This window comes from Passer domesticus, chromosome 7, assembly GCF_036417665.1.
Source record: "Passer domesticus isolate bPasDom1 chromosome 7, bPasDom1.hap1, whole genome shotgun sequence".
Taxonomy (NCBI): domain Eukaryota; kingdom Metazoa; phylum Chordata; class Aves; order Passeriformes; family Passeridae; genus Passer; species Passer domesticus.
Window position 1 is genome coordinate 981,423 of NC_087480.1, and position 21,172 is coordinate 1,002,594.

The following is a 21,172-nucleotide window of genomic DNA, read 5'->3' on the forward strand; positions in this document are numbered from 1 at the left end:
AAATGCTGAACATGAGGCACAGGGAAAGCAGCTTAAATAGCACCTAAAGCTAGCTCAACTCCAGCTCTGTAAATAGATTAATTCAAAAAAATCAATTTTGCCCTGCAGGGGTGGCTCATCCGTAGAGATGCTGGTGCCTGCTCCAGCCTCATGTCCCCCTGGGTGCCCTCAGGGGGTCGGACTCCCCTCCCTGCCTTTTCTGGGCTGGGCAGGGCTCCCCTCTGCCCCCAGCCTCCTCCTGCCCACGGCACCTGCAGAGGGCCTGCAGGAGGAATCTTCTGGAGCTGTGCTGCTCCTGCAGGGCCTGGCTGGTGGGGCATTTGTAGGGTGTCTGCGCAGCCTGGCGCGGTGGCACTGCAGCGAGTGAGGAACCAGGGCTGTGCCGGCGTGTGGCGCTGCCTGGGGACGGGCTCTGTGATGGTCCCGGGCAGAGTCGGTGCCAGCTGCCCTGTGTCTGCTGCCAGGCATGGCTGTGCCCCGGAGTTTGGTGCTCAGAGCTGCAGGTGCTGGGCTCTGGGCCTTCAGTGCATCAATGGCAGCCGTTGGCTCCGGCCCATCCCAGGCCTGGATCTGGCCTGCTGCAGGACTCTGGCTGATCCCAGGCCTGGCTCTGCTTGATCCTGGAGTTGGCTCTGGCCGATCCTGGAGCTGACTCAAGCTGATCCCAGGCCTTGTTCTGGCCGATCCCGGGGCCTGGGTCTGCTTGATCCCGGGGCCTGCCTCAGGCCAAACCCAGGCCTGGTTCTGCCCCATCCTGGAGCTGGCTCTGCCCGATCCCAAGCCTGGTTCTGCCTGATCCCAGAGCTGGTTCTGGCCTGCTGCAGGGCTCTGCCCAATCCCAGGCCTGGCTCTGCCTGATCCCAGTCCTTGTTCTGGCCGATCCCGGAGCTGGCCCTGCCTGATCCCAGTCCTTGTTCTGGCCAATCCCGGAGCTGGCTCTGGCTGATCCCAGGCCTGGTTCAGGCCTCTGCTGGATCAGGGATGCCATTCTAGACCTCTGTTAGACCCACAGTGTGATCAGAGAGGCTTCATGAAACCTGAGCTTGGAGTGCTTGATTTAACTCGCTCGCCCACAGCAGGGATTGAATGCAAAAGGGAAAGAATGAAGACTAGAAGAGAACATGTTTTCTCTTAAATAATGCAGAGAAACACGACGGAAGAGGCTGTACAAATGTGATTTAGTCCTTTGGCCCTGTGTCACTTGCTGCTGGTCACTGGTGCAGCCCAGCTGTGTCTCGGGGCCAAGGGAGATGTTTGTCCTCTCCATGGGTGATGCCCACACAGAGCCTCCTCTCCCAAACCACCAGCAAGGGGCTGGAAGTGCTTTTTTTGAATATTTGGTTGGCAGCCACTGTGTTCGATGTGACCCAATGCAAGAGCAAATTGGATTAACTGAAACATATTTACTGGGATAAGCAGGGGGGAAACCTGCACAGGGGTTGTTTGCAGAAACTGGCGTCTGCAGATGTGGCTGAACCCTCCAGGGACTCCCAGCACACGACAAAGCAAGACCCTGCTGTGGAAAAGGAAAATGGGGGCAGAGGGGGGCTGAGAGGGCCACAAACCCCATCAGGGTCTCCCTGGCAGCAGTGGGACCCAGTGATTTATTGGAGTCACCTGCCACACTTACAAAAATGCTTGTCTTTAGCAGGTGACACTTTCAAAAGAGCAGGACAGGGACACTTTAGGAGGTGTTTGCTTGGGGAGATAAAAACCAAGCACTAGACTGATCACACTGAACAAGTCAAGCTGTGTTCAGTGCTCCTGATCAGAGTAACTTGTCTCTGCACCTGGAAATGGCCCTCCCTTGCACAGGAGGGGACAAGGCAGAGGAAAGGTGCAGGCAGAAGAAGTTTTTGCTGCTGGAGGCAAAAGGTTGGGGCAGAAGGTTTGTGCCTGTAGCTCCCCTGCCTTGCTCAGCTTGCTGCCAGGAGCATTGCCAGGGCAATATCCTGCCCTGCTCCCTGCTCAGCCCACAGAGCATGATTATTTCATTCATCTCGTGTCATCTCCTCCTCGGCTGATCCAGCTGCAATATTGCAGAAATAACTTCCCACTGCTCCCTGAGGAGAAGCAGACTTCAGAGGCCAGGAGAGCTCTTCTCTCTCCTCCCTTCTTGCAGTGGGCCCCAGAGCTGCCAGAAGGTTTGAAAGTCTTTGAATCCTTCTAACTCCTACAGTCAAGGATGCATAAAAAGCAGCTGATGCAAAAAAAACCAAACAAAAAAAAAAGAAAAAAACCCAAACAAAAAACAAACCAAAACCACAACCAATTATTGTAATCATCAAACCCTTCAAAATCCCTTTGAACTTAGCAAGGTCTGGATGAAGGCACGTCCCTTTCCCAGGCACCAAAACGTCACCTGGCACTGGCTGGTGCCAGCACGGGCTGCCAGGCTGTGGTGCTGTGGATCATTCCCCATTCTCTTTGTGTGCCCAGCTGCCTGCTCCCCAGGCTCCATGCTGCTCCTCTGCCTGTGCCACGCTCTGGCTCTGGCCTGAGCACTCCAGGGCTGCAGGTTGGTGGAGATTCATTAGCTGCAGATAAACGAGGAGCCAGGTGAATCCTTACTCCAACTCTTAAAACACTCTTTTAATGTAAAATATATGTCCTGGAGTAAATCCCTGTTTCCATTTAAATGTGAGGAAGGGTGCAGTGCTGAATTTTAAGCACGTTGTCACAGCAAACAATGGCAGTGCTGAGTGAGTGACACATCTAATGAAGGCAGCAAGGGGAGCGGGGCTGGCACTGCCACCCCTTGTGCCGGGGCAGCCTGTCCTTGCAGGGGGAATGCTCTCCCCAAGCATAGGAGTGACAAATTACGTGATCAATATGCAGGCTGATTGTGGTCTAATCTTGCTTAGCCCCACTAAGGCTGGGATTGATCCAGATCTAATCTTGCTTATCCTGGACAAACGCAGGAGCAGATCCAGATCCCAGGGTAATGCCTCCCATGCAAATCCAGAGTGGTTCCATTGATTTGCTGGCTGGTGGCTCTGTTGTGGCCTCTGCAGAGGGGTTTATCAGCATTATCTGCCCCTTGATGTGTAATGCAATCAAAGCAGTTGATGAATCTTGATGAAGTGCTGGCAGTGAGTGCCAGCAGCCCTGACTGTGTGCCTGCACTCCCTGGTCAGTGCAGCACCACAGAGGGAGGAGGGTCAGTGCTGGCTGGGAGCCGAGGCACCCTGCTCCCTGCCACCTGAGCTCAGGGAGCTGTTCTCTGCTGTGAGAGGGGGCCACGGTGCCTGCAAGAGGTGCAGTCTGTGCCAGTGAGGCTCCTGCTCCCACCTAGAGTGCTCTCTGCCATCCTCTTTGGCCCTGGAGGTTTCCACCAGCAAATTTAGTGAGTAGGAGGGTTGTGACACCTGACAGCCCCCTTGCTTTGCTGCAGTGCCCTGCAGAGGCTGGTACCTGCAGCCCATGCAGTGAGCTCCAGCACACACTGGGCTGCTGCTCCTGTGATCCAAGGTGCTTCTGTTGCAAGGCCTTCCTGCGACTCTAATAAGTTCAGGAAGGAAAAAAAAAAAAAGAAAAAACCCCAGAAAGTAATTACCTTCTGGGTGGAATTTCTCCAGCCTTTACTCAGCCCACTGGGGAATTTGTCAGGAACATGGACTGCGATTTTGTTCAGCGATTCCTGAGTTATACCAGCACAGGGAAAATGGCATGTCTTGCAGCTTGATGTTTTTGTGATGTCTTTCTTTGCTCTCAGGTTTGAAAGAAAAATACCAGACCCAAAAAAATCTCTCTTCAAAACGTAAAACTTGCCCTTAGCTTAATTCAGTGGAGACTTGAGCAGCTGCTCCTGCATCTTAGAGAAAAAAGGCCTCGTGCTATTAACATGTCTAAAGAAATTGGATGTAGAAATATGAAGGTCCCTCATCTTTTAAGAGCTGCACTCCCTGCCTTGGGCTCCTGGCTTCTGCCTGAGCAGAGCAGCGCTGTGGGATGCAAATAGGTTCCAGGAGATGACCCTGCTGGGCTGAAAGGGGGAATGCTGAACCCCAGCCCTTTGAGGAGAGGTGCCAGGAGGGGATGAGGGGCTCTCTTCCATCCTACAGCTTTTGAACCCTCCTGCCAGGTGTGTTGTCAGAGGCTGTGGTACTGAATCCTGGGGGCTTGGTGCCAGAGCTGAGCTACAGCTGTGTCTGCAACCTGGACCCGTATTTTTCAGAGGCTTTGATCTGAAAAGTGCTTTAGCAGTGCAAATATAACCTAGAAGGTTCTCAAATGCCCCAGAAATGTTCTCCAAGAAAATATGTTGCTTTTCCCCTTTCTTTCCTTCAGTCGGGAAATAATTCCAAATTCATCCAAATGTGCTTTTCTAATCAAAGGGGCCACTTTGTACGTCTGAATCCAAGGGGAGGGGATGGGAACAGGACTAAAACAAAACTCCTTCTCAGCGCTGCCTTTGTGAGACTGATCTCCCGTGGCTAAATCCATCTGTGTTTCTCCTTTGGCAGGAGTGGGGGGATCTTCCCCTGCAGCTGGGCACTTCCCTTAGAGGCTGAGCTGCTGCAGGGGAGGAGGAGGAAGTGCTGGCGTGGCCCAGGTTTCTATGGCACTGTGTGCAGCAGCTCCTCTCCTTATCTTCCTAACCTGATCGGGAGAAATTGCTTTTGTCAATTTTAATTTCAGCTGAGTGGAGCAGGATAAACAAAGGGAGGTGCAGGAGAAGCAGATGGTTTGTCACAGAGCAGTCAGGAAGACTGTGCAGCTTTTTATAGCGCATAATGGCCTTTCCTTACATCTAGCTATCCATCACCATGTAATTCCCAAAATAAACTGGGATTGTGCAATAGAATTCGTGAAGTAACCCCAGTGTCACAGCAGGTCTGGAATGTTCAGCCTGCAGGAGTTTTGGGAGCATTCACACAAAACCCTTTGTCTGGTCGGTGTCGGCTCCTCCTTTGCAAAGAGCCTGTGGTGGCTGCTGGTCCCACAGCTGGGGCAGGCCAGCTCTGCTGAGTCTGCTGAGACCTTCTGCAGCCTGGGAGATGTGGCAGTGGCCCCAACACTTCTCTGGGAACAGGATAAATGAGGGGTTTGTGTCTCACCCACAGTTCTCTCTTCTGATTACCCCAGCCAGGGTCCCCTGGGCCTCCTGGCCCAGGTAAGAGGGGGCTGAAGCAGCAGGGAAGGGGATCTCTCATGGCCCTGCTCTGCCTTTCCTTGCCCATGTGGGAGCCTCATGGAGCTTTATTTTCCATGCAGGAATTGTCGTGGGGGTGGAGAATGTTGGCTTGGCCTTCTTCCTGGGCTTGGGTGCTCCCACCACAGGGAACGTTTTGGTCACGGGCTGTCCCCTCTTGCCTTGTGGCATGGGCAGGGCTGGCAGGAGGCTGCCTGTGGCCAAGATGCTGCCAGGCTGCTGCCGTGACACCGTGCCCAAGGCAGCTGGGGGGACATGATCTTTCCCAGAGCTGCTGCTCTCGGTTGGTGACGCAGGAGATTTGTTTCAATAAGATCCGTGCTGCTGTTTGCAAACCCTTTCAAATTGCTCTCAGCGAGCGCTGCTGTGTCTGGAGCAGTCTGCTCGCAGCAAAGCCTGCGGAAGGGAGCTCTGGGGGCGGTGGAAGGAACCTGAATCCCTGCCAGGTTTCCATCCCGGGGCTGAGCAGGGCCGTGCTGTGGCTGCTGCCTGCCTTGAACACCAGGCAGCCTGTCCCGCTCCCCAGCGTCCCCATTAAAGCATCCCCACGCAATTTCCAATAATGAGCAAATATGAAGGAAATCAAAGTATGTTTGAACTTCGTTAATGAACAGAAAGAGGGCTAAATGTTTCCAATAAGCTGTTTGCTGCAAATTTGCTGAATGCCTAAACCAGCTCTGTCCATTCCAGCTCGGGTTCTGCAGAGCCCAGAGCCATGAAAATCTCAGTGCTGGAGTGGCAGGAGCAGCCAGAGCCCGCTGGGCAGAGCTGCTGCTGGTGGTGGCTGTGATTTCTGGAGATAGGGGTCTTAGTCACAACCCCAGGGACACTGTTCCACCTCGAGTGCAGGCAGGAACATCCCCTGGGGTGGACAGCAGGGGATGGTGCCTGTGCTGCTGGCCTGGGCACAGCCAGGGAAGGGGAGACACGGTCCTGGCTTGGGAGAAAACAGCTTCAAGGAGGCTCCTGAGGGGTGGGCAAGCTGGCATTAAAGAGGATGGTCCCCATGGCTTGCTGCAAAGGCCCAGTCAGTGTTTCTGTGCTGAGCAGCGCTCTCCCTGGCTCGCTGCGCTCCGGCCGGTGCACACAGGAGCAATTCCAGCCAGCTGCCTTTTCATTCTTCAGCGCTGGAAATCTGATCCTGGCCACGGGCTGGCTGCTCAGGCCTTCCCCGATGGATGGGACAGACGGACGGGGTCGGACAGCTGAGCCCCCACTTGTATCCTCTGAGCTTAACCCCGGCGTGGGGCGCGCTGTGGGGTCTGCGGCTGGTGGCTGTCCCCGCCGGGACCCTCAGCTGTCACCCAGGGCCATCGCTGGCTCCACAGCGCCGACAGCTGATCAGCTGGCTAATTAAAGCAAATGATGAAGGCAGGTAGGGTACTGCCATGAAGGGAGTGTTCCCACGCCGTGTGACTCGGAGCTCTGACGCAGGCTCTCGCTCTGATTGCTGCTGCTCCCTTTGAAAGCCTTGGCTGTAATGGGCATTGGTGCCCCGGCCACAGGAGAGCTCGGTGCCCTGGGTGGAGAGCCAGGGAATCGCAGAAAGGCTCGAAAGGTTGGAAAGGACCTTAAAGCTCCTGTCATGCCATGGGCAGGGGCACCTTCCCCTGCACAGCCATTTCCACCCAGGTCTTGGCTGCTCCCAGGGATGGGGCAGCCTGTGCTGGAGCCTCTCCACCCTCTGAGGAAAGAAATTCCTCCTTACATCTAATCTAAATCTTTCATCTCAGTTTAAAACCCCTTGTCTCATCACTATCTGCCCCGGGAAGAGAAGTGTCAGGAGGATGTAGACAGAGAGCTACAGGCAACAGCCTTCTCTGGGATCCTGCAGTGTTCCCCTGTGGTGCCAGGCCTGGGGCTCTGGTGCCAGCTCTGCCCAGTGTCTGTCCCCAGAACTGCCTCCTGCTGTCCTTGCCCAGAGCTGGGGTGATGGCTGTGATGTGTCCTGGCTCCACGTGGCACTCCTTGGAGCAGGTCTTCTCTAAAGGCAGCTCCTCTGTCAGGCGGGTGCTGTCCCTCCCCATGTGCCACCCTCGCTTTCAGGGGCGACTCGTGTCTGCAGAAATACAAAATCTCCCTCAAACAGCACAGCAGTCTCTTGGTCTTGTTTACATCACCTGTAAACAAGATGAACCCAGGGAACAGATGCACCTTTTACTGTTAATAGATCAAAATTACAGATGATCACAAAATAACAGCGTACAGAATGCTTAGCTGATGTAAATTACTTTTTCCTCTATTTCCTTCCATTAGCCACCAAGCATTTACCCCAGGCAGAGCTCTGTCCCAGGGAAACACCCAGGCTGGCTGTGGAGCAGCAGCCTGGGTAAGTGCTGGATAAGATAGCACTGCTGATGGACTGTGATGACACGAAGTGTGAAAATCAGAGTGACTGGGAGATGGAAGATGCTACGTGTCATATTATCTCTATTTCTTATGAAAAAAAGACAGAAAGCTGTTTCTGTCTGATTTGTGGTCTTCTGTCCAGGGTATTGCTTGCTCCAGGACAGAATTTGGCCTGCAGAGCAGTGAGGAAAGTTTGTAGCGTTGGCAACAACATTGTGTGATTCAGGAGCGAGCCCTTAAACAAGATTATTACTCATTTTACCAGGCACAGCTATCCATTATGGTTAATAAAACACTGCATAAGTGATTCTCAGCCTGATCCAAACAATATATCTTGTGGCCCAGCTGGGCTCACTTTTATCCTGAGCCTCACAATCAGGATATGTTGGCATCAGCAGACACTGAGAGATTGGTACCTGATGGCACGGACAGCCAAGATCTGCCTCTTCCTTTCCAAAGGGATGAGTGATGCTGGATGGGCTCTGCTGCCACCTCCCTAGCACGTCCTTCTCTGAAGGATAGGCTCCATGCTGGCAGTGGTGGCACGTTGTCCCAGGGTTCTGGGGACAGGGCAGATCCTCCTCAGGCTGGGCACCCTGTACCCCTGCTCCAGGGCAGCTGGGTGGCCCCTCGAGGACAATGCTTTGTGCTTTTGCCCTGCTGGAGCAGCAGCTGCTGCTTTGGGTACCCACATAGGGATGTCTCCTCATCCCAGGGCCAATGAGTGCTGCTGCTGGGGAAGGGGAGGAAGAGCAGCCTGGGCTGCAGAAGAAGGGCTTGGTCATGGCACTCCTGGTGGAAAAGAGGCCCAGGAACTTGTGGAGGTGTGCCTGCTGCAGGGATGGTGGCACGGCTGCCTCCACATGGCTGTGCTGCAGGAGGATAGAGCCAGCAGCCTGCCTGCACGCTGCCCTTTGTGTTCAGCACTCCAGCTGCTCTGCCAGGCACTGGGAACAGCTCGAGCAGTGCTGGGACAGCAGCAGGAGCTGGTGCCTGCCAGGATGCTGTTACCCCACAAATAAGGAGCAAGCCCTTGCTCTGCAGCGTGCTGGTGGCAGGCTGGGGGGCTCTGCTCCGGGCCATCCATCTGGCATCTTTTTGAGACACTGTACTCATTTTTTCCACCGTGCCAAAACAAATCCTTGCAGACTATTAATCACTGGCTTGGAACAGCATCCACCCAGGTTCAGTTGTGATAAGATATGCCAGCCCTTGTCTGACATCGTGTAGCCATTTCAAGAGGACATAATTGCAGCAATTGTTAGGCATTTTTCTAGCTTTTCCTGCCTCCTCTCCCAGGTGATGTTGGGATGAATCCCTTTCCCTGCCATGCTCAGCTCAAACACCACTGCTCACCCGGCCGTGCTGCGGTGCAGGAACATCAGGCTCGCTGCACACAGTGCAGGTGGGGAGCCATAACCTGTCAGTCTCAGTCTGACAGGTGAAAATGACCCACATAGGGGAGAGCAGGGGCTTTGATGGGTGCATTCTGCAGTTTCCCTGTGTCTGCAGTGGCAGAAGTGGTAGGAGATGCCAGGGAGGAGGGAAGTGTACCAGGACTGGTGCCTGGGCTGCCAGTTGTGGGTGTGGGATGCGGGCAGGGACTGTTGAAATGCCAAAGTCAAAAGCAGCGAGGAAGCAGAGCCAGATTCCCTGATGTGGGCACCTCGGTGGGATGGAGCTGGAGCCTGGGCTCAGCCCCGCGGCTGCTCCTCAGCTGGAGCTGGATCTCCATCGGCAGCTCTGGAGCCAGGACAAATTGCACCAGCTGAGGAATGCTGCTGAAATCCCCCAGCCGACGCTCAGTGCTGCAGCAGGAGGCTGTACATCCCAGAAATGTATCCTGGCGTGCTGGGAAGGAGCCTTGTGGCTCAGGGGCAAAGGCAGATGAATGTTGGGGAGCTGTCAGCGTTCTGCCAGTGCCAGGTATCTAGTTTGTGCTGGCAGATGGAAGAAGTGCAGTGTCTCTGACCCCTTGCATGGGGTCAGCAGCAGACTAAGCAGCACGCAGGAATAAAGGAGGAGAAAAATAGAAAGAGAAATGCAGAACAAGTGATTTAGCTGTGTTCAGGAGTGTTTTGAAAGATGGGCTGGGTGTTGCTGGAGCGGCTGTGCGGAGTTGGCTGAGCTCTGTGTGTTATCTGTGGAGCCGCTCAGACTCGAGACACTGCACTGCTCTGTTCCACTAAATCACTGTCTTTCCCCAGGTGTCTTTATTCCCCGACCTTCACAATCTGTTTGTCCATGCGGGGACCCGGGGACTGAATTAAGATGTGCTGTTTGTAAGCAGGGCGGGAAGAGCAGAGATTGTCCCATCACCTGGGATAACCTTCACCAGCAGGCGGATCTCCTGCAGAGAGAGCTTTGGCTGCCTCTTAATTCATCCGTGGCACGGCTGCCTTGTGCAGCCCGGGGCCGTCTGTTGCTCACCTGTGCGGGGCCGGCGAGCGGCTCTGACCCGCAGGCAGCCGGCCAAGCCCGTGTGCGGGGCTGCTCGGGTACCGGGGGCTGCTCCTGCACCGGGAGATGCTCCGGCACCGGGAGATGCTCCGGCACGGGGAGCGGCTCCTGCACCGGGAGATGCTCCGGCACCGGGAGATGCTCGGGCACCGGGAGATGCTCCGGCACCGGGGGCTGCTCCGGCACCAGGAGATGCTCCGGCACCGGGAGATGCTCCGGCACCGGGAGATGCTCCGGCACCGGGAGATGCTCCGGCACCGGGAGATGCTCCGGCACCAGGAGATGCTCCGGCACCGGGAGATGCTCCGGCACCGGGAGATGCTCCGGCACCGGGAGATGCTCCGGCACCAGGAGATGCTCCGGCACCAGGAGATGCTCCGGCACCGGGAGATGCTCCGGCACCGGGAGATGCTCCGGCACCGGGAGATGCTCCCGGCTCGCCCCCTGCACGTGCCAATGACACACATCCCAACCCCCCTGAGCTTCATTTTCCGCCCTCCCTCCTCTCTCCTCCCGGCTTTTAATCTTTGCTTAACTCGTTGTGCAGGCGAGTGCAGGGCAGTTAGCGCACGGTGATGTGTGTTTGGGGCCCGAGCTGGAAATACGGCTCATTACTTGGAGTGGGGAATATTAAGCACTTTTCTCTGTTGGCCATTTGATCACAAGGTTATCCTGTTTGATGGTTTTATACCCTGGAATTGATTGCATGGGAAATATTTAGGCAGCATGGCTGGAATGTGTGTCTCCCCACAGGCTGCCAGGTGCAGGTGAGCTACTGCACTGTGGGGAGCCACTCAGGGGGTGATCAGCAGCCCCCTTCAGACCTTCAGGTCATCTTTTCTTGCAAGATATGGGATTGAATCAAGCAAGCTGCAGTTTTTTGTGTGATCCTGCAGCAGCCAGCAGGACACAGCCCAGTGAGGTGGGGGAAAAGGTTGTATCACTTATTGCAGCCCCCTGAATCACGCAGCATTTTTTGATTCGTGTCTCAGGTCCAGGGAGACCTTAGACCCCCTTGCAGTACCTAAAGAGGCTGCAGTAGAGCTGGAGAGGGATTTGAACAAGGGCATGGAAGGTCAGAGCAAGGGGAAATGGCTTCACACTGACAGAGGATAGATTTAGGTTAGATACTAAAAGAAATTCTTCCCTGTGAGAGTGGGGAGGCCCTGGCACAGGGTGCCCAGAGAAGCCATGGATACCCCATCTCTGTGAGTGTTCAAGGACAGCTTGGACAGGCCTTGGAGCAACCTGGCATGGTGGAAAGTGTCCCTGGCTGTGGGGAGGTTTGGAAGTAGAAGATCTTCAGGTCCCTTCCAACCCACCCCTGTGGTTCTGTGATGCTGGCTGCCCTTGCCTTGCTCCTGCCCCGTGCAGGCTGGTGAGAGGCAGCTGCCTCCCAGCTCCTGTGCCCTGTGCTGCTTCTGTTCTCACAGGATGTGCCTGCCTGGCTCCTCAGGCACCTCCAGAAAGCACCATCCCATTATCTCTCTCCTTTCCCCACGTCGTGCTGCCAGGCAGGCTGTGTAAGTTGGGAGTGGGTCCAGCGGGCTTCCTCTGGGCTGACACCAGTGCTGGAGCACAGAATTAGCCCTGCACCTGTCACTTTTATAATGTAGGCTCTAAATCTGATTATGGCTGCCTGTCTGGCTCTGCATTATGTGCTTCATGATTATTCAGCATTATGTAATCTTCGATAAAAGATGCTGCATCAGTAAAAGTGAATTAAACTATTGAGTGATAGGAGTTTATCGAATTCCTCAGAGTGATGTTGTCCTCTTTGGCACTTTAACCTCTTCAGTGCAAGGAGTGTGCCAGACTTTGCCCTTGCTAACAGCCAGGAAACCCTGCTGACTTGGGTGGAATTGCAGGAGTACAAATAAAGTTAGATTTCAGCTTAGAAAGACAGTTTTTTATAGTCTAAAGACTCAATATTTTACAGCAGCGGTCTCTTATCTGCATTATGTGCAAACTGCTAACAGAGTTACACAGACAGATGTCTGCAGGTCCTGCAGATGCTCACTAAGGTTTGGCTCTCAGAGCTGGCCAGCATCTCCTTACTCCAAACCCTCTTCAGAATGGGCACTGAATTCCCATGAGATGAAAGGAAAAAAGTCTTTATATCCAAGCTGAATACTTTGTCTTGTTTTCCAAACACCCCCCTAAATAGAAAAACTTGTATTTTTCTCCATTTAGGCCTTCTCTTTCTCATCACACAGTAGATGTTTCATGGCTGAATGGTCTGGGGATTTTGCTCTGACTTTTCCTATTTCTTCATTTCCTTTTTCTATGCCACAGTTTTTTTCTTTTTCTACTTCACTGTGATATTAGAAACATTTCAAGGGGAAGAAAAACCACAAACCTAAACTGTAACTCCTGACACCAGATACTTTGAAAAGCTTTCAAGTTGTACAGAACTGGATAAGCAAAGAAAGGAAAAAATAAACCTACATCATTTATTTTACTTCACCTAGTAGCTAAAAGAAAAGGTGCTGGAAAGGGGAAAAACAACACTTCAGAACTGAGAAACTAAAAGAAAGGTTCTGAAAAATTAAAAAGATAAAGTTCCTCTTTGATGTTTAAAACAGATTTCAAATTTTCAAACTATTCTGTGCATGTTCTCCCCAGTTCTGCAGAGATGTGGGGTGCTGGGGCGTGGCTTTGCTCCCCCCAGCTCCAGCAGAGGATGAGGGGGAGCTGGGACCTGAGGGAGCCTGGGCTAGGTGGGATGAAGGGCAGGCATTGAATCCCCCAGCCCACCCTGCTCTGCAGCCCAGGAGAGGCAGGGATGTGAGCAGGAGCTGGTCAGGCAGCAGATTTCTGTGAGAAGGGTGATCCCTGCTTGTCCTTTTCCATCATCCCTGCACAAGGAATGCTTAATAAACCCCCTGATACCATGGTTTTAAATATACATGTTTCAGATGCTGAGATTTACTTTTTGACAGGGATGAGGGCTGGAGAGGAGTCATCACATTAGTGCTCAAACAAAGGGCTGCAAGCTGCACCACTTGCTTATAATTCAAAGCTTTCCTTATTCCACAGCGTGGGCAGATCAGGATCTCTGCTCCATGCTGCCCAGCCCCAGCAATGAGATGGGTGAGAGACAGCTGTGATGCCACCCTGCTCCTCACCCTCCTCGTGTGGCCCTGGGCTCCAGGGGGATGATGCAGCTCCCCAGCAGCAGCAGGAGGAGGTGCTGCTACACAAGGGGCTTGCAGGGCCAGCTGCTGCAGGGGGTTTGGCCAAGGAGAACACGGGGACCACCATGGCACTGACCCCTCCCTCCCAGCCAGGCCACCAGGCAGCGATGCTAAGGGCATCTTCAGGTGCACCGCAACAGGACTGCTGGGCTTTGGATAAGCTAATTGTGTTGCAAGGAGTGGAGCAAAGCTTTTAGATTTCAGAGCCAACGTGTGGCATCTTTATTAATGTGCCTACTTGAGTTCCCTGGGACGCGATGTTTTCTCCTCACCCTGGCCATCCATCTGAACTGATAATAGGACTATTAATCCATTCTGTTGACAGCACGCACAGACCTCCAGTGAGGCAGGAGATGGGGAAGAGGTGGGGCTGCAATCGATGCTTGTTTTGTTCCAAAGGGATCCCGTCCAGCCTCTGACAAAGTGAGCAGCAGGTGAGCAGGTGGAGGGTTCAGCACGGCTACAGGTGATGGGTGGCTGGCCAGCTGTGCCTGGCTCCTCCTTGGCCAGCTGTGCCTGGCTCCTCCCCGGCCAGCTGCAGAGCATCCTGAAGAAGAGCACTGAGATGTTCTGCCGAAGGCAAACCTGGAGACCTTGTGCTCCAGGGCACGTCACACAGTTCAGGTTCTACACTCAGCAGCCTCGTATCAGTTATTGACCCACTTCCACTCCCCCTTCGTACCCACAGAGGTGAGGTTCCTCTGATCTCAGGGCCTTTTCAGCCCTGCCTGGCTATGAGGTGACTGGCACAGCATCCATTGGCTGTGATTTCCTTTACAGCAGCAGAAATACGTATATGCAATAAATAGAGAAATGCAGGTCTTTTATAGGTGTGATCCATAAAGGAATAGTTCAGTGGAAAAAGAGCTGGGAAATGAGGTGCACCCTGCCCAGCTCTCGCTCCTCTGCCCAGCCCCTGCCAGTAGCTGATCCCAGGCGCCTTTATATTCAGACTGATCCTGTCTGCTTTTAAATATCTCGAGCCACAGAACTTTCTCCCTCCAGGGAACCACGTCGCAGTCTCATAATTTTCACTGTCAGCAGAGGGGATTTTTTCCCCTGTGACATTCAACCTAAATGCTCCATTTCTTCATTTCCTGTCATCCCTTCTGGTGATGCCCCTTGTAGTCTATTAAATAATTCCTTCCCTCCCTCTCTATTTACTCCAACCAGATCCGTAAGGCTCTTAGTTTGTCTCCCCACGGACAGCTCTTAACCAAGCAATATATATATTTAAGCCTTTTAATCTTCTTTCAGAAATCAGTCTCTCCGTGCCTTTGATCATTTGTGCGGCTTCCCTCTGAGCCGCCGCCAAGGCGCGTGTGCCGCGGGAGCGCCGGGGCCGCACCTGAGCCCCGCACGGCACCGCGGGGCCGGTCCGACCGCAGCCGTGCGCGCAGCAGCCTCCCGCGTCCCCCCCGCTGACCCCTGGCCCCGGCTTTTCTCTGCATCTTGGCTTGGCTTGGCTTGGCTCGGCTCGGCTTGGCTCGGCTCAGCCTGCCCTGCTGTCGCTCCGACTCGCCTTCGCGTCGCAGCCGCGCTCGCTCACATCTGTCCACGGCCCGGCTCCTTTCGCTGCTTGCTGCCCATATTTCTAATCTCACTAGGCCCTTTTCGTGTTAATTTTCTGTGCTTGCTGGAGCTCACAGCACCTCCCAGTATAGCATCATCTGCCAAATTCATTAATGCGTAGTTTACTCCCTCTTTCCAGGTCATTAATGAGGGTATTAAATGAGAGCAGCCCTAACCTAGATCCCTGCAGTACCCCATAAACACCTCCCCCTGCTTCTAATTACCCTTTGTTTATGATCCCTCAGCCAGGTTTTCAATCCACACGGCACAGTTCAAGTCATCAGAATTAATTTTTTCATGGAAGACTTCGACAGGGCCTTGCCCCCTCGTGCCGTCCCCACCTGCCACCCCTCCGTGTCGCGCTGCCACTCCCCCGTGGGTCACAGTGACCTGCGCTGCCGCTTTCCGGAGACGAGAAGGAGCACCTGGCAAAGGCTTTTTCCTCTGCCGGCGTCTGTCCCTCTGCTCCAGGACACGGCCGCGGGAACGGAGGGGCCCTGCGGGGAGGAGGGGGCTCCCCTGGGCTGTCCCGGGGTGCTGTGTCCCTCCCTGGACGGGGGGCGTCCCGTGGAGTGCTGCCGTGGGGGGCTGCTGCCCCGGGGGATGCACAAAGGGCGGATGCTGCCCCGGGGGATGCTGCCCGGGACCGGCGCCGCCGGGGAGGTGCTGTCCCCGGACAGATGCTGTCGCGCGGATGGGATCACGGGCACGGTGGCTCTGAACGGATGCTGTGGCGGGGACGGTGATCGTGGATGGGTGCTGTCCCTGGCGGCAGGCGGTATCCCGGTCACCTCCCAGGCGGGAGGAGCCCGTGCTGCCAGAGGAACCCCCCCCCGGCCGGGTGTCCCGGTGTCCCGGTGTCCGGGTATCCCGTTCTCTCGATGTCCCGGTGTTCCGTCCTCTCGGTGTCCCGGTGCCGCCCCCCGCGAGGCCGCGAGATGGCGCCCTTGTGCCTGGGAAGGCGCGACGGGGCCCGACGGCGCGGCCGAGCCGAGCCGGGCTGAGCCGAGCCGGGCCGAGCCGAGCCGGGCTGGGCTGAGCCGAGCCGGGCTGAGCCGAGCCGGGCTGAGCCGGGCCGGGCGGGGCGGGGCAGGACCGGGCCGTGCCCGCGGGGCGCGGCACCGCCCGGGTGTGGGTTCCCGATGCCAAGCACGCAGCGGGACCTGTGCCGCGGCAGACACACCGGACCCCCGCCCCGCTGCCCCCCGACCCTCCCGCTGCCGACCCGCGGGCTGCGGGGCGCTTTGCCGACGGCCGCGCCGGCCCCGGCCCCGCTGTAACCCCGGGGAGGGGAACGGCGTGTTGGGAGGTTTCCGAGCCGCGACCCGCCGGGGATCCTCCCGGTGACACCTTCCCCCGGCCCGGCACAGAGCCCCCGGGACCCTGCGGGCGGCGCGCGGAGACGGGAGGTAAGGCACGGGCACACGCACCAGGAAGGCTTTATTGCACTGTCAGGAGGGCACGGCACCGCGGTGGTTTCCCCGGGGATGAGCACGGTGCAGCGGGCGCTGCGGGGCCGGAGCCTCCCGGGGGCGTTGGGCGCTGCCGGGCCCCTCCCGGCTCCTCCTGCCCCACAGCGTTCAGGCTCTACTGAGCGGACTTGGGGCGCTCCGCGGGACCCGCTGGTCCCCGCGCTGCCCGCGGAGATCCGCCACCGCCCAGCGCGCACTCGCTAAAGAAGTGACCGCGGCCGCGGAGCCAAAACACCGCTGCGTCCGCAGCTCCCGGGCAGCGGGACGGTCTTAGCGGGGCAGGGACAGCGGGGACAACGGGCTCCGGGCTAGGGCAGCGGTTCCATTCATTCATTCATCCGTCCCGTCCCGTCTTGTACCGTCCCGCTCCGCTCCGCTCCGCGCGGCTCCGTGCCCGCTCCGCGCCCGTCCGCGCCGCCGGCCCCGCCCCGGCCCCGCCCCCGCCCAGCGGCGCTCTCCCATTGGCGGCGGCGCGGCGCGCCGGTCCCGCCCCCGCGCGCCCATTGGCTGCGGCGGGGCGCCGCCCGCCCCCGCGCCGCCCGCCCCCGCGCCGCCCGCCGGCGCTCCGGACTGCGGGCAGTGGCGTGCGGCCGCCGCAGCGAGCGCCGGCGGGAGCGGGCTCGGCTGGCTCGGCTCTGCGCGGCTCGGCTCCTCGCTCCTCGCTTCGCTGCCGCTCGGCTCAGCGCCCCGCTTCTGCTCCCGCACCCGCTCGCCATGCCCGGCCCTTCCGCGGCGCCGCCGGCACGGAGCGCCTGAGCGGACGGCGTTGGCGTGTGCGCGGGGGAGCGCGGCTCCGGTGCCCGCAGCCGCCCGGCCGCCGGCGGGGCAGCCCGGCGGGCGCTGCCCGCATGAGCGCGGCGGGCCGCTGAGGCGCGCGGCCGTCGGGGCGCGGCGCGGCCATGGGGGCTCTCCCGGCGCTGCTGGGGGCCGCCTTGCTGTGGGCCGGCGCCGGGGCCCTCGTCAACCTCAAGTACTCGGTGGAGGAGGAGCAGCGGGCCGGCACGGTGATCGCCAACGTCGCCAAGGACGCCCGGGACGCCGGTTTCGTGCTGGACCCCCGGCAGCCCGCCGCCTTCCGGGTGGTCTCCAACTCGGCCCCTCACCTGGTGGACATCAGCCCCGGGTCCGGGCTGCTGGTGACCAAGCAGAAGATCGACAGGGACCTGCTGTGCCGGCAGAGCCCCAAGTGTGTCATCTCGCTGGAGGTGATGTCCAGCTCCATGGAGATCTGCGTGATCAAGCTGGAGATCAAGGACCTGAACGACAATGCGCCCAGCTTCCCCACCGACCAGATCGAGCTGGAGATCTCAGAGACGGCCAGCCCTGGCACCCGGGTGCCACTGGAGAGTGCCTATGACCCGGACTCGGGCAGCTTTGGTGTGCAGAGCTATGAGATCACCCCTAACGACCTCTTTGGGCTGGAGACCAAGACGCGGGGTGATGGGTCTCGTTTTGCTGAGCTGGTGGTGGAGAAGAGCCTGGACCGTGAGACCCAGTCCCACTACAGCTACGTGATCACGGCGCTGGATGGTGGTGACCCGCCCAACTTTGGCACAGTGGAGCTCAGCATCCGCGTCATCGACTCCAATGACAACAACCCGCTCTTCGAGGAGCCAGCCTACACCGTCAGCGTGCCTGAAAATGCCCCACCGGGGACGCCCGTCATCCGCCTCAACGCCTCTGACCCCGACGAGGGCACCAATGGCCAGGTCCTCTACTCCTTCCACAGCTACGTCTCTGAGCGGGCCCGGGAGCTCTTCCAAATCGACCCCCAGAGCGGCCTCATCACGGTGAGCGGTGCCATCGACTATGAGGAGGGTCACGTCTACGAGCTGGACGTGCAGGCCAAGGACTTGGGGCCTAACTCCATCCCTGCCCATTGCAAAGTGACCATCAGCGTCCAGGACGCCAACGACAACCCGCCCCTCATCAACCTGCTCTCTGTCAACAGCGAGCTGGTGGAGGTGAGCGAGAACGCGCCGCCGGGGTACGTCATCGCCCTGGTGCGCGTCTCGGACCGCGACTCCGGGGCCAACGGGCGCGTGCAGTGCAAGCTCCTGGGCAACGTGCCTTTTCGCCTGCAGGAGTACGAGAGCTTCTCCACCATCCTGGTGGACGGGCGGCTGGACCGGGAGCAGAGGGACCAGTACAACCTCACCATCCAGGCTCGGGATAACGGCATCCCTTCCCTGCAGGCCACCAAGTCCTTCACCGTCAAGATCACCGATGAGAATGACAACCATCCCCACTTCTCCAAGCCCTATTACCAAGTCATCGTGCAGGAGAACAACACCCCGGGGGCCTACCTCCTCTCGGTGTCTGCCAGGGACCCTGACCTGGGCCTCAATGGCAGCGTGTCCTACCAGATCGTGCCCTCCCAAGTCAGGGACATGCCTGTTTTCACCTATGTCTCCATCAACCCCAACTCTGGAGATATCTATGCTTTGAGGTCCTTCAATCATGAACAGACCAAGGCCTTTGAGTTCAAGGTCTTGGCAAAGGATGGGGGTAATCCCTCTCTGCAGAGCAATGCCACCGTCAGGGTGATCGTCCTGGACGTCAATGACAACACGCCCGTGATCACGGCCCCGCCGCTGGTCAATGGCACGGCCGAGGTGTACATCCCCAGGAACGCGGGCGTTGGCTACTTGGTGACAGTGGTCAAGGCAGATGACTATGATGAGGGTGAAAATGGCAGGCTCTCCTACGAAATGGTGGAAGGAGACAGAGGATTTTTTGAGATCGACCAGGTCAATGGAGAGATAAGGACCACCAGAGCCTTTGGGGAGAACGCCAAAACAGCCTATGAGCTCATCGTGGTGGCTCACGACCATGGGAAAACATCTCTCTCGGCTTCTGCCTTGATTTTGATATACCTGTCTCCAGCCCTGGATGCCCAGGAGTCCATAGGATCTGTTAACCTCTCCTTGATTTTCATTATTGCCCTGGGGTCTATTGCAGCCATTCTTTTTGTCACCATGATCTTTGTGGCAGTCAAGTGCAAAAGGGATAACAAGGAAATCAGGACCTACAACTGCAGGTAAAGATACCTTTGTTTGTGTGCACCTGCGGGTCTGCTTTGATTTTTGCCATCGCGGTTACTTTTACATTTGCTGCTGTGTGCTTGGGGGTGGTGAAGAGGGGTGGATTTGCCTTAGGAACAAAACCGAGGTTCCCGTCCGTGTGAGAAAATTCCTCGCAAAGCTTTAAGAAATTGTCCTCCGCGAGGAGAGCGGAGTAACGAATCGACTCAATTGCGCGGCTTGACAATCTGTTGCAGCGCCGCTGGTTGTCCGTGCTCCATCGCGGCCGGCGGGCAGAACGGCGCTGCCGGGGCACGGCTGCTTCCCGCGGGCATCCCCGGCACGGCTGCCCGGGCTGCCGGCATCCCCGCGGCAGCCATCCCCATCCTTGGGCTGGCCGCTGAAAGGAGCTATTGTGTGCCCGCTGCGGCTCTGCCCGCGGGGCCAGCGGCGGCGGAGAGCCCCCAGAGCCCCCCAGAGCCCCCCAGAACCCCCCAAAGCCCCCGGAGCCCCCCGAGCGCGGCCCCGGCCCCGGGCAGCGCCGGCCGCGCGGATTTTTGCGCGGTTTTTGCCCCGGCTGGGCGAGCGCTCCGCGGTCCGAAATGCCGGAGGGGAGGTGAGCCCCGCGCCTGGAGCCGCTGAAAGGCTGATGGGGGAAATCCAGCCCCCTGAATATGTAACAGCCCGGCGATTATTGTCTCTCTTTTACTATTCTCTGTGTTACACAAGTTAGGAGACAAATGCTAACCACACATGAATATCAATCAGATGCCATAAAAGAGCAGCTGCAATGCCTCATAAATGGTTTAATCCTGTTACTGGTGAAATAGCCATGACTTCTCCATTCCTTCGGCACCGAGTCGTTTCAGAGAGGAGGGATGGAAATTAATTTTGCTCTACCTTGGAAACGCACGCTCGCCCCTGGCAATTCGGCGGCGCGGGGGGATGTGCGGTCTTTAAAGTTTTATTTACGCAGAAATAATGCCGGAGAGTCGGGGCATTGTACCCCGTTTTCACAGCGGAAAGTGCGTATATAAGCCTTTTTGCTCGATGGGGGAAAAATCATCTGCAAATAAAGGTCGGTCTGTGCTGTATTATGGGATGTCTAGCTTCAAGTGAAAGCTCACAGACCAGGTTTCTTGCCAGCTCGGCCCATTAAAAGGGGATGGGACCTGAATGGATAAGAATCATGTTGTGGTGGTGCCCCTAAGAGCTACCCACATACGTGTGAACCCTGGGTTCACTGTGACGGCTTAGGGATTAATGAAGTGCGGTTTAATTAAATAATTGGTCAATAGAGAAAGGACAGAAAAATGAATGCCTGCAGGAAATAATTGGGCTCTCGCATTGCCAAACTTAAACATTTAGGTAAACAAAACAATTAAAGCTTCATCAAGCATTGTTAGACGAGTCAGCAGCATATAGATTGTTGGCACAACAGAGATCCCTGCCTGCCTGTGATTTATTTGCACACTCGGGGGTGCTCGGGCTGCCATCGGTGTGTGTCTGAGCAGGAGTCAGCTGCAGAGCTGGGGAAGCACCAGGCAGCCTCGGCAGCGACCGTGGGGCACCTCTCCCCACGCCTCGAGGTTTGCAGAGCCCTGCGTTAGAGATTCTTCACCAGAGCTGCTGCTGGAGATGCTTCAGATGACGTGTTAATTTATGAGCACATATGAGGGCTGTTCGACTTAGTGGCATTTTCACGCTCAGGCAATTAGCTTTCTGGAGCAAGAATATTTGTCCAAGATTTGCCTTTCCAGATAAACTGTATTATTTATTCATCCCGTTATTTCTGTTGCAGCTATTGGATTTTTTTTTTAATGCTGTTATCATAACAAGAAGAGGAGCAAAATCCTGACTTTCAGATGTGCATTTCTGACTGTGCATGGCATTTTATGTGCTTGCCTAGGAAATACTGAGTTGCCCAGTGCTGTGCATGTACAA

The 21,172-nt window shown here is 56.7% G+C and overlaps 1 protein-coding gene across 2 annotated transcripts in view; it reads left to right on the plus strand.

Annotated features, from left to right (window-relative positions):
• Window positions 1–16,772: 16,772 nt before the first annotated feature.
• The window catches only part of PCDH19 (protocadherin 19), a 59,873-nt gene continuing 55,473 nt past the window's right edge, over window positions 16,773–21,172 (plus strand). For both annotated transcript variants that reach the window (XM_064426467.1, XM_064426468.1), the window contains exon 1: window positions 16,773–19,245. In XM_064426467.1, the coding sequence (XP_064282537.1) occupies window positions 17,105–19,245 (2,141 nt within the window). In that variant the 5' untranslated portion in view covers window positions 16,773–17,104. The remainder of the gene's footprint in view (window positions 19,246–21,172) is intronic.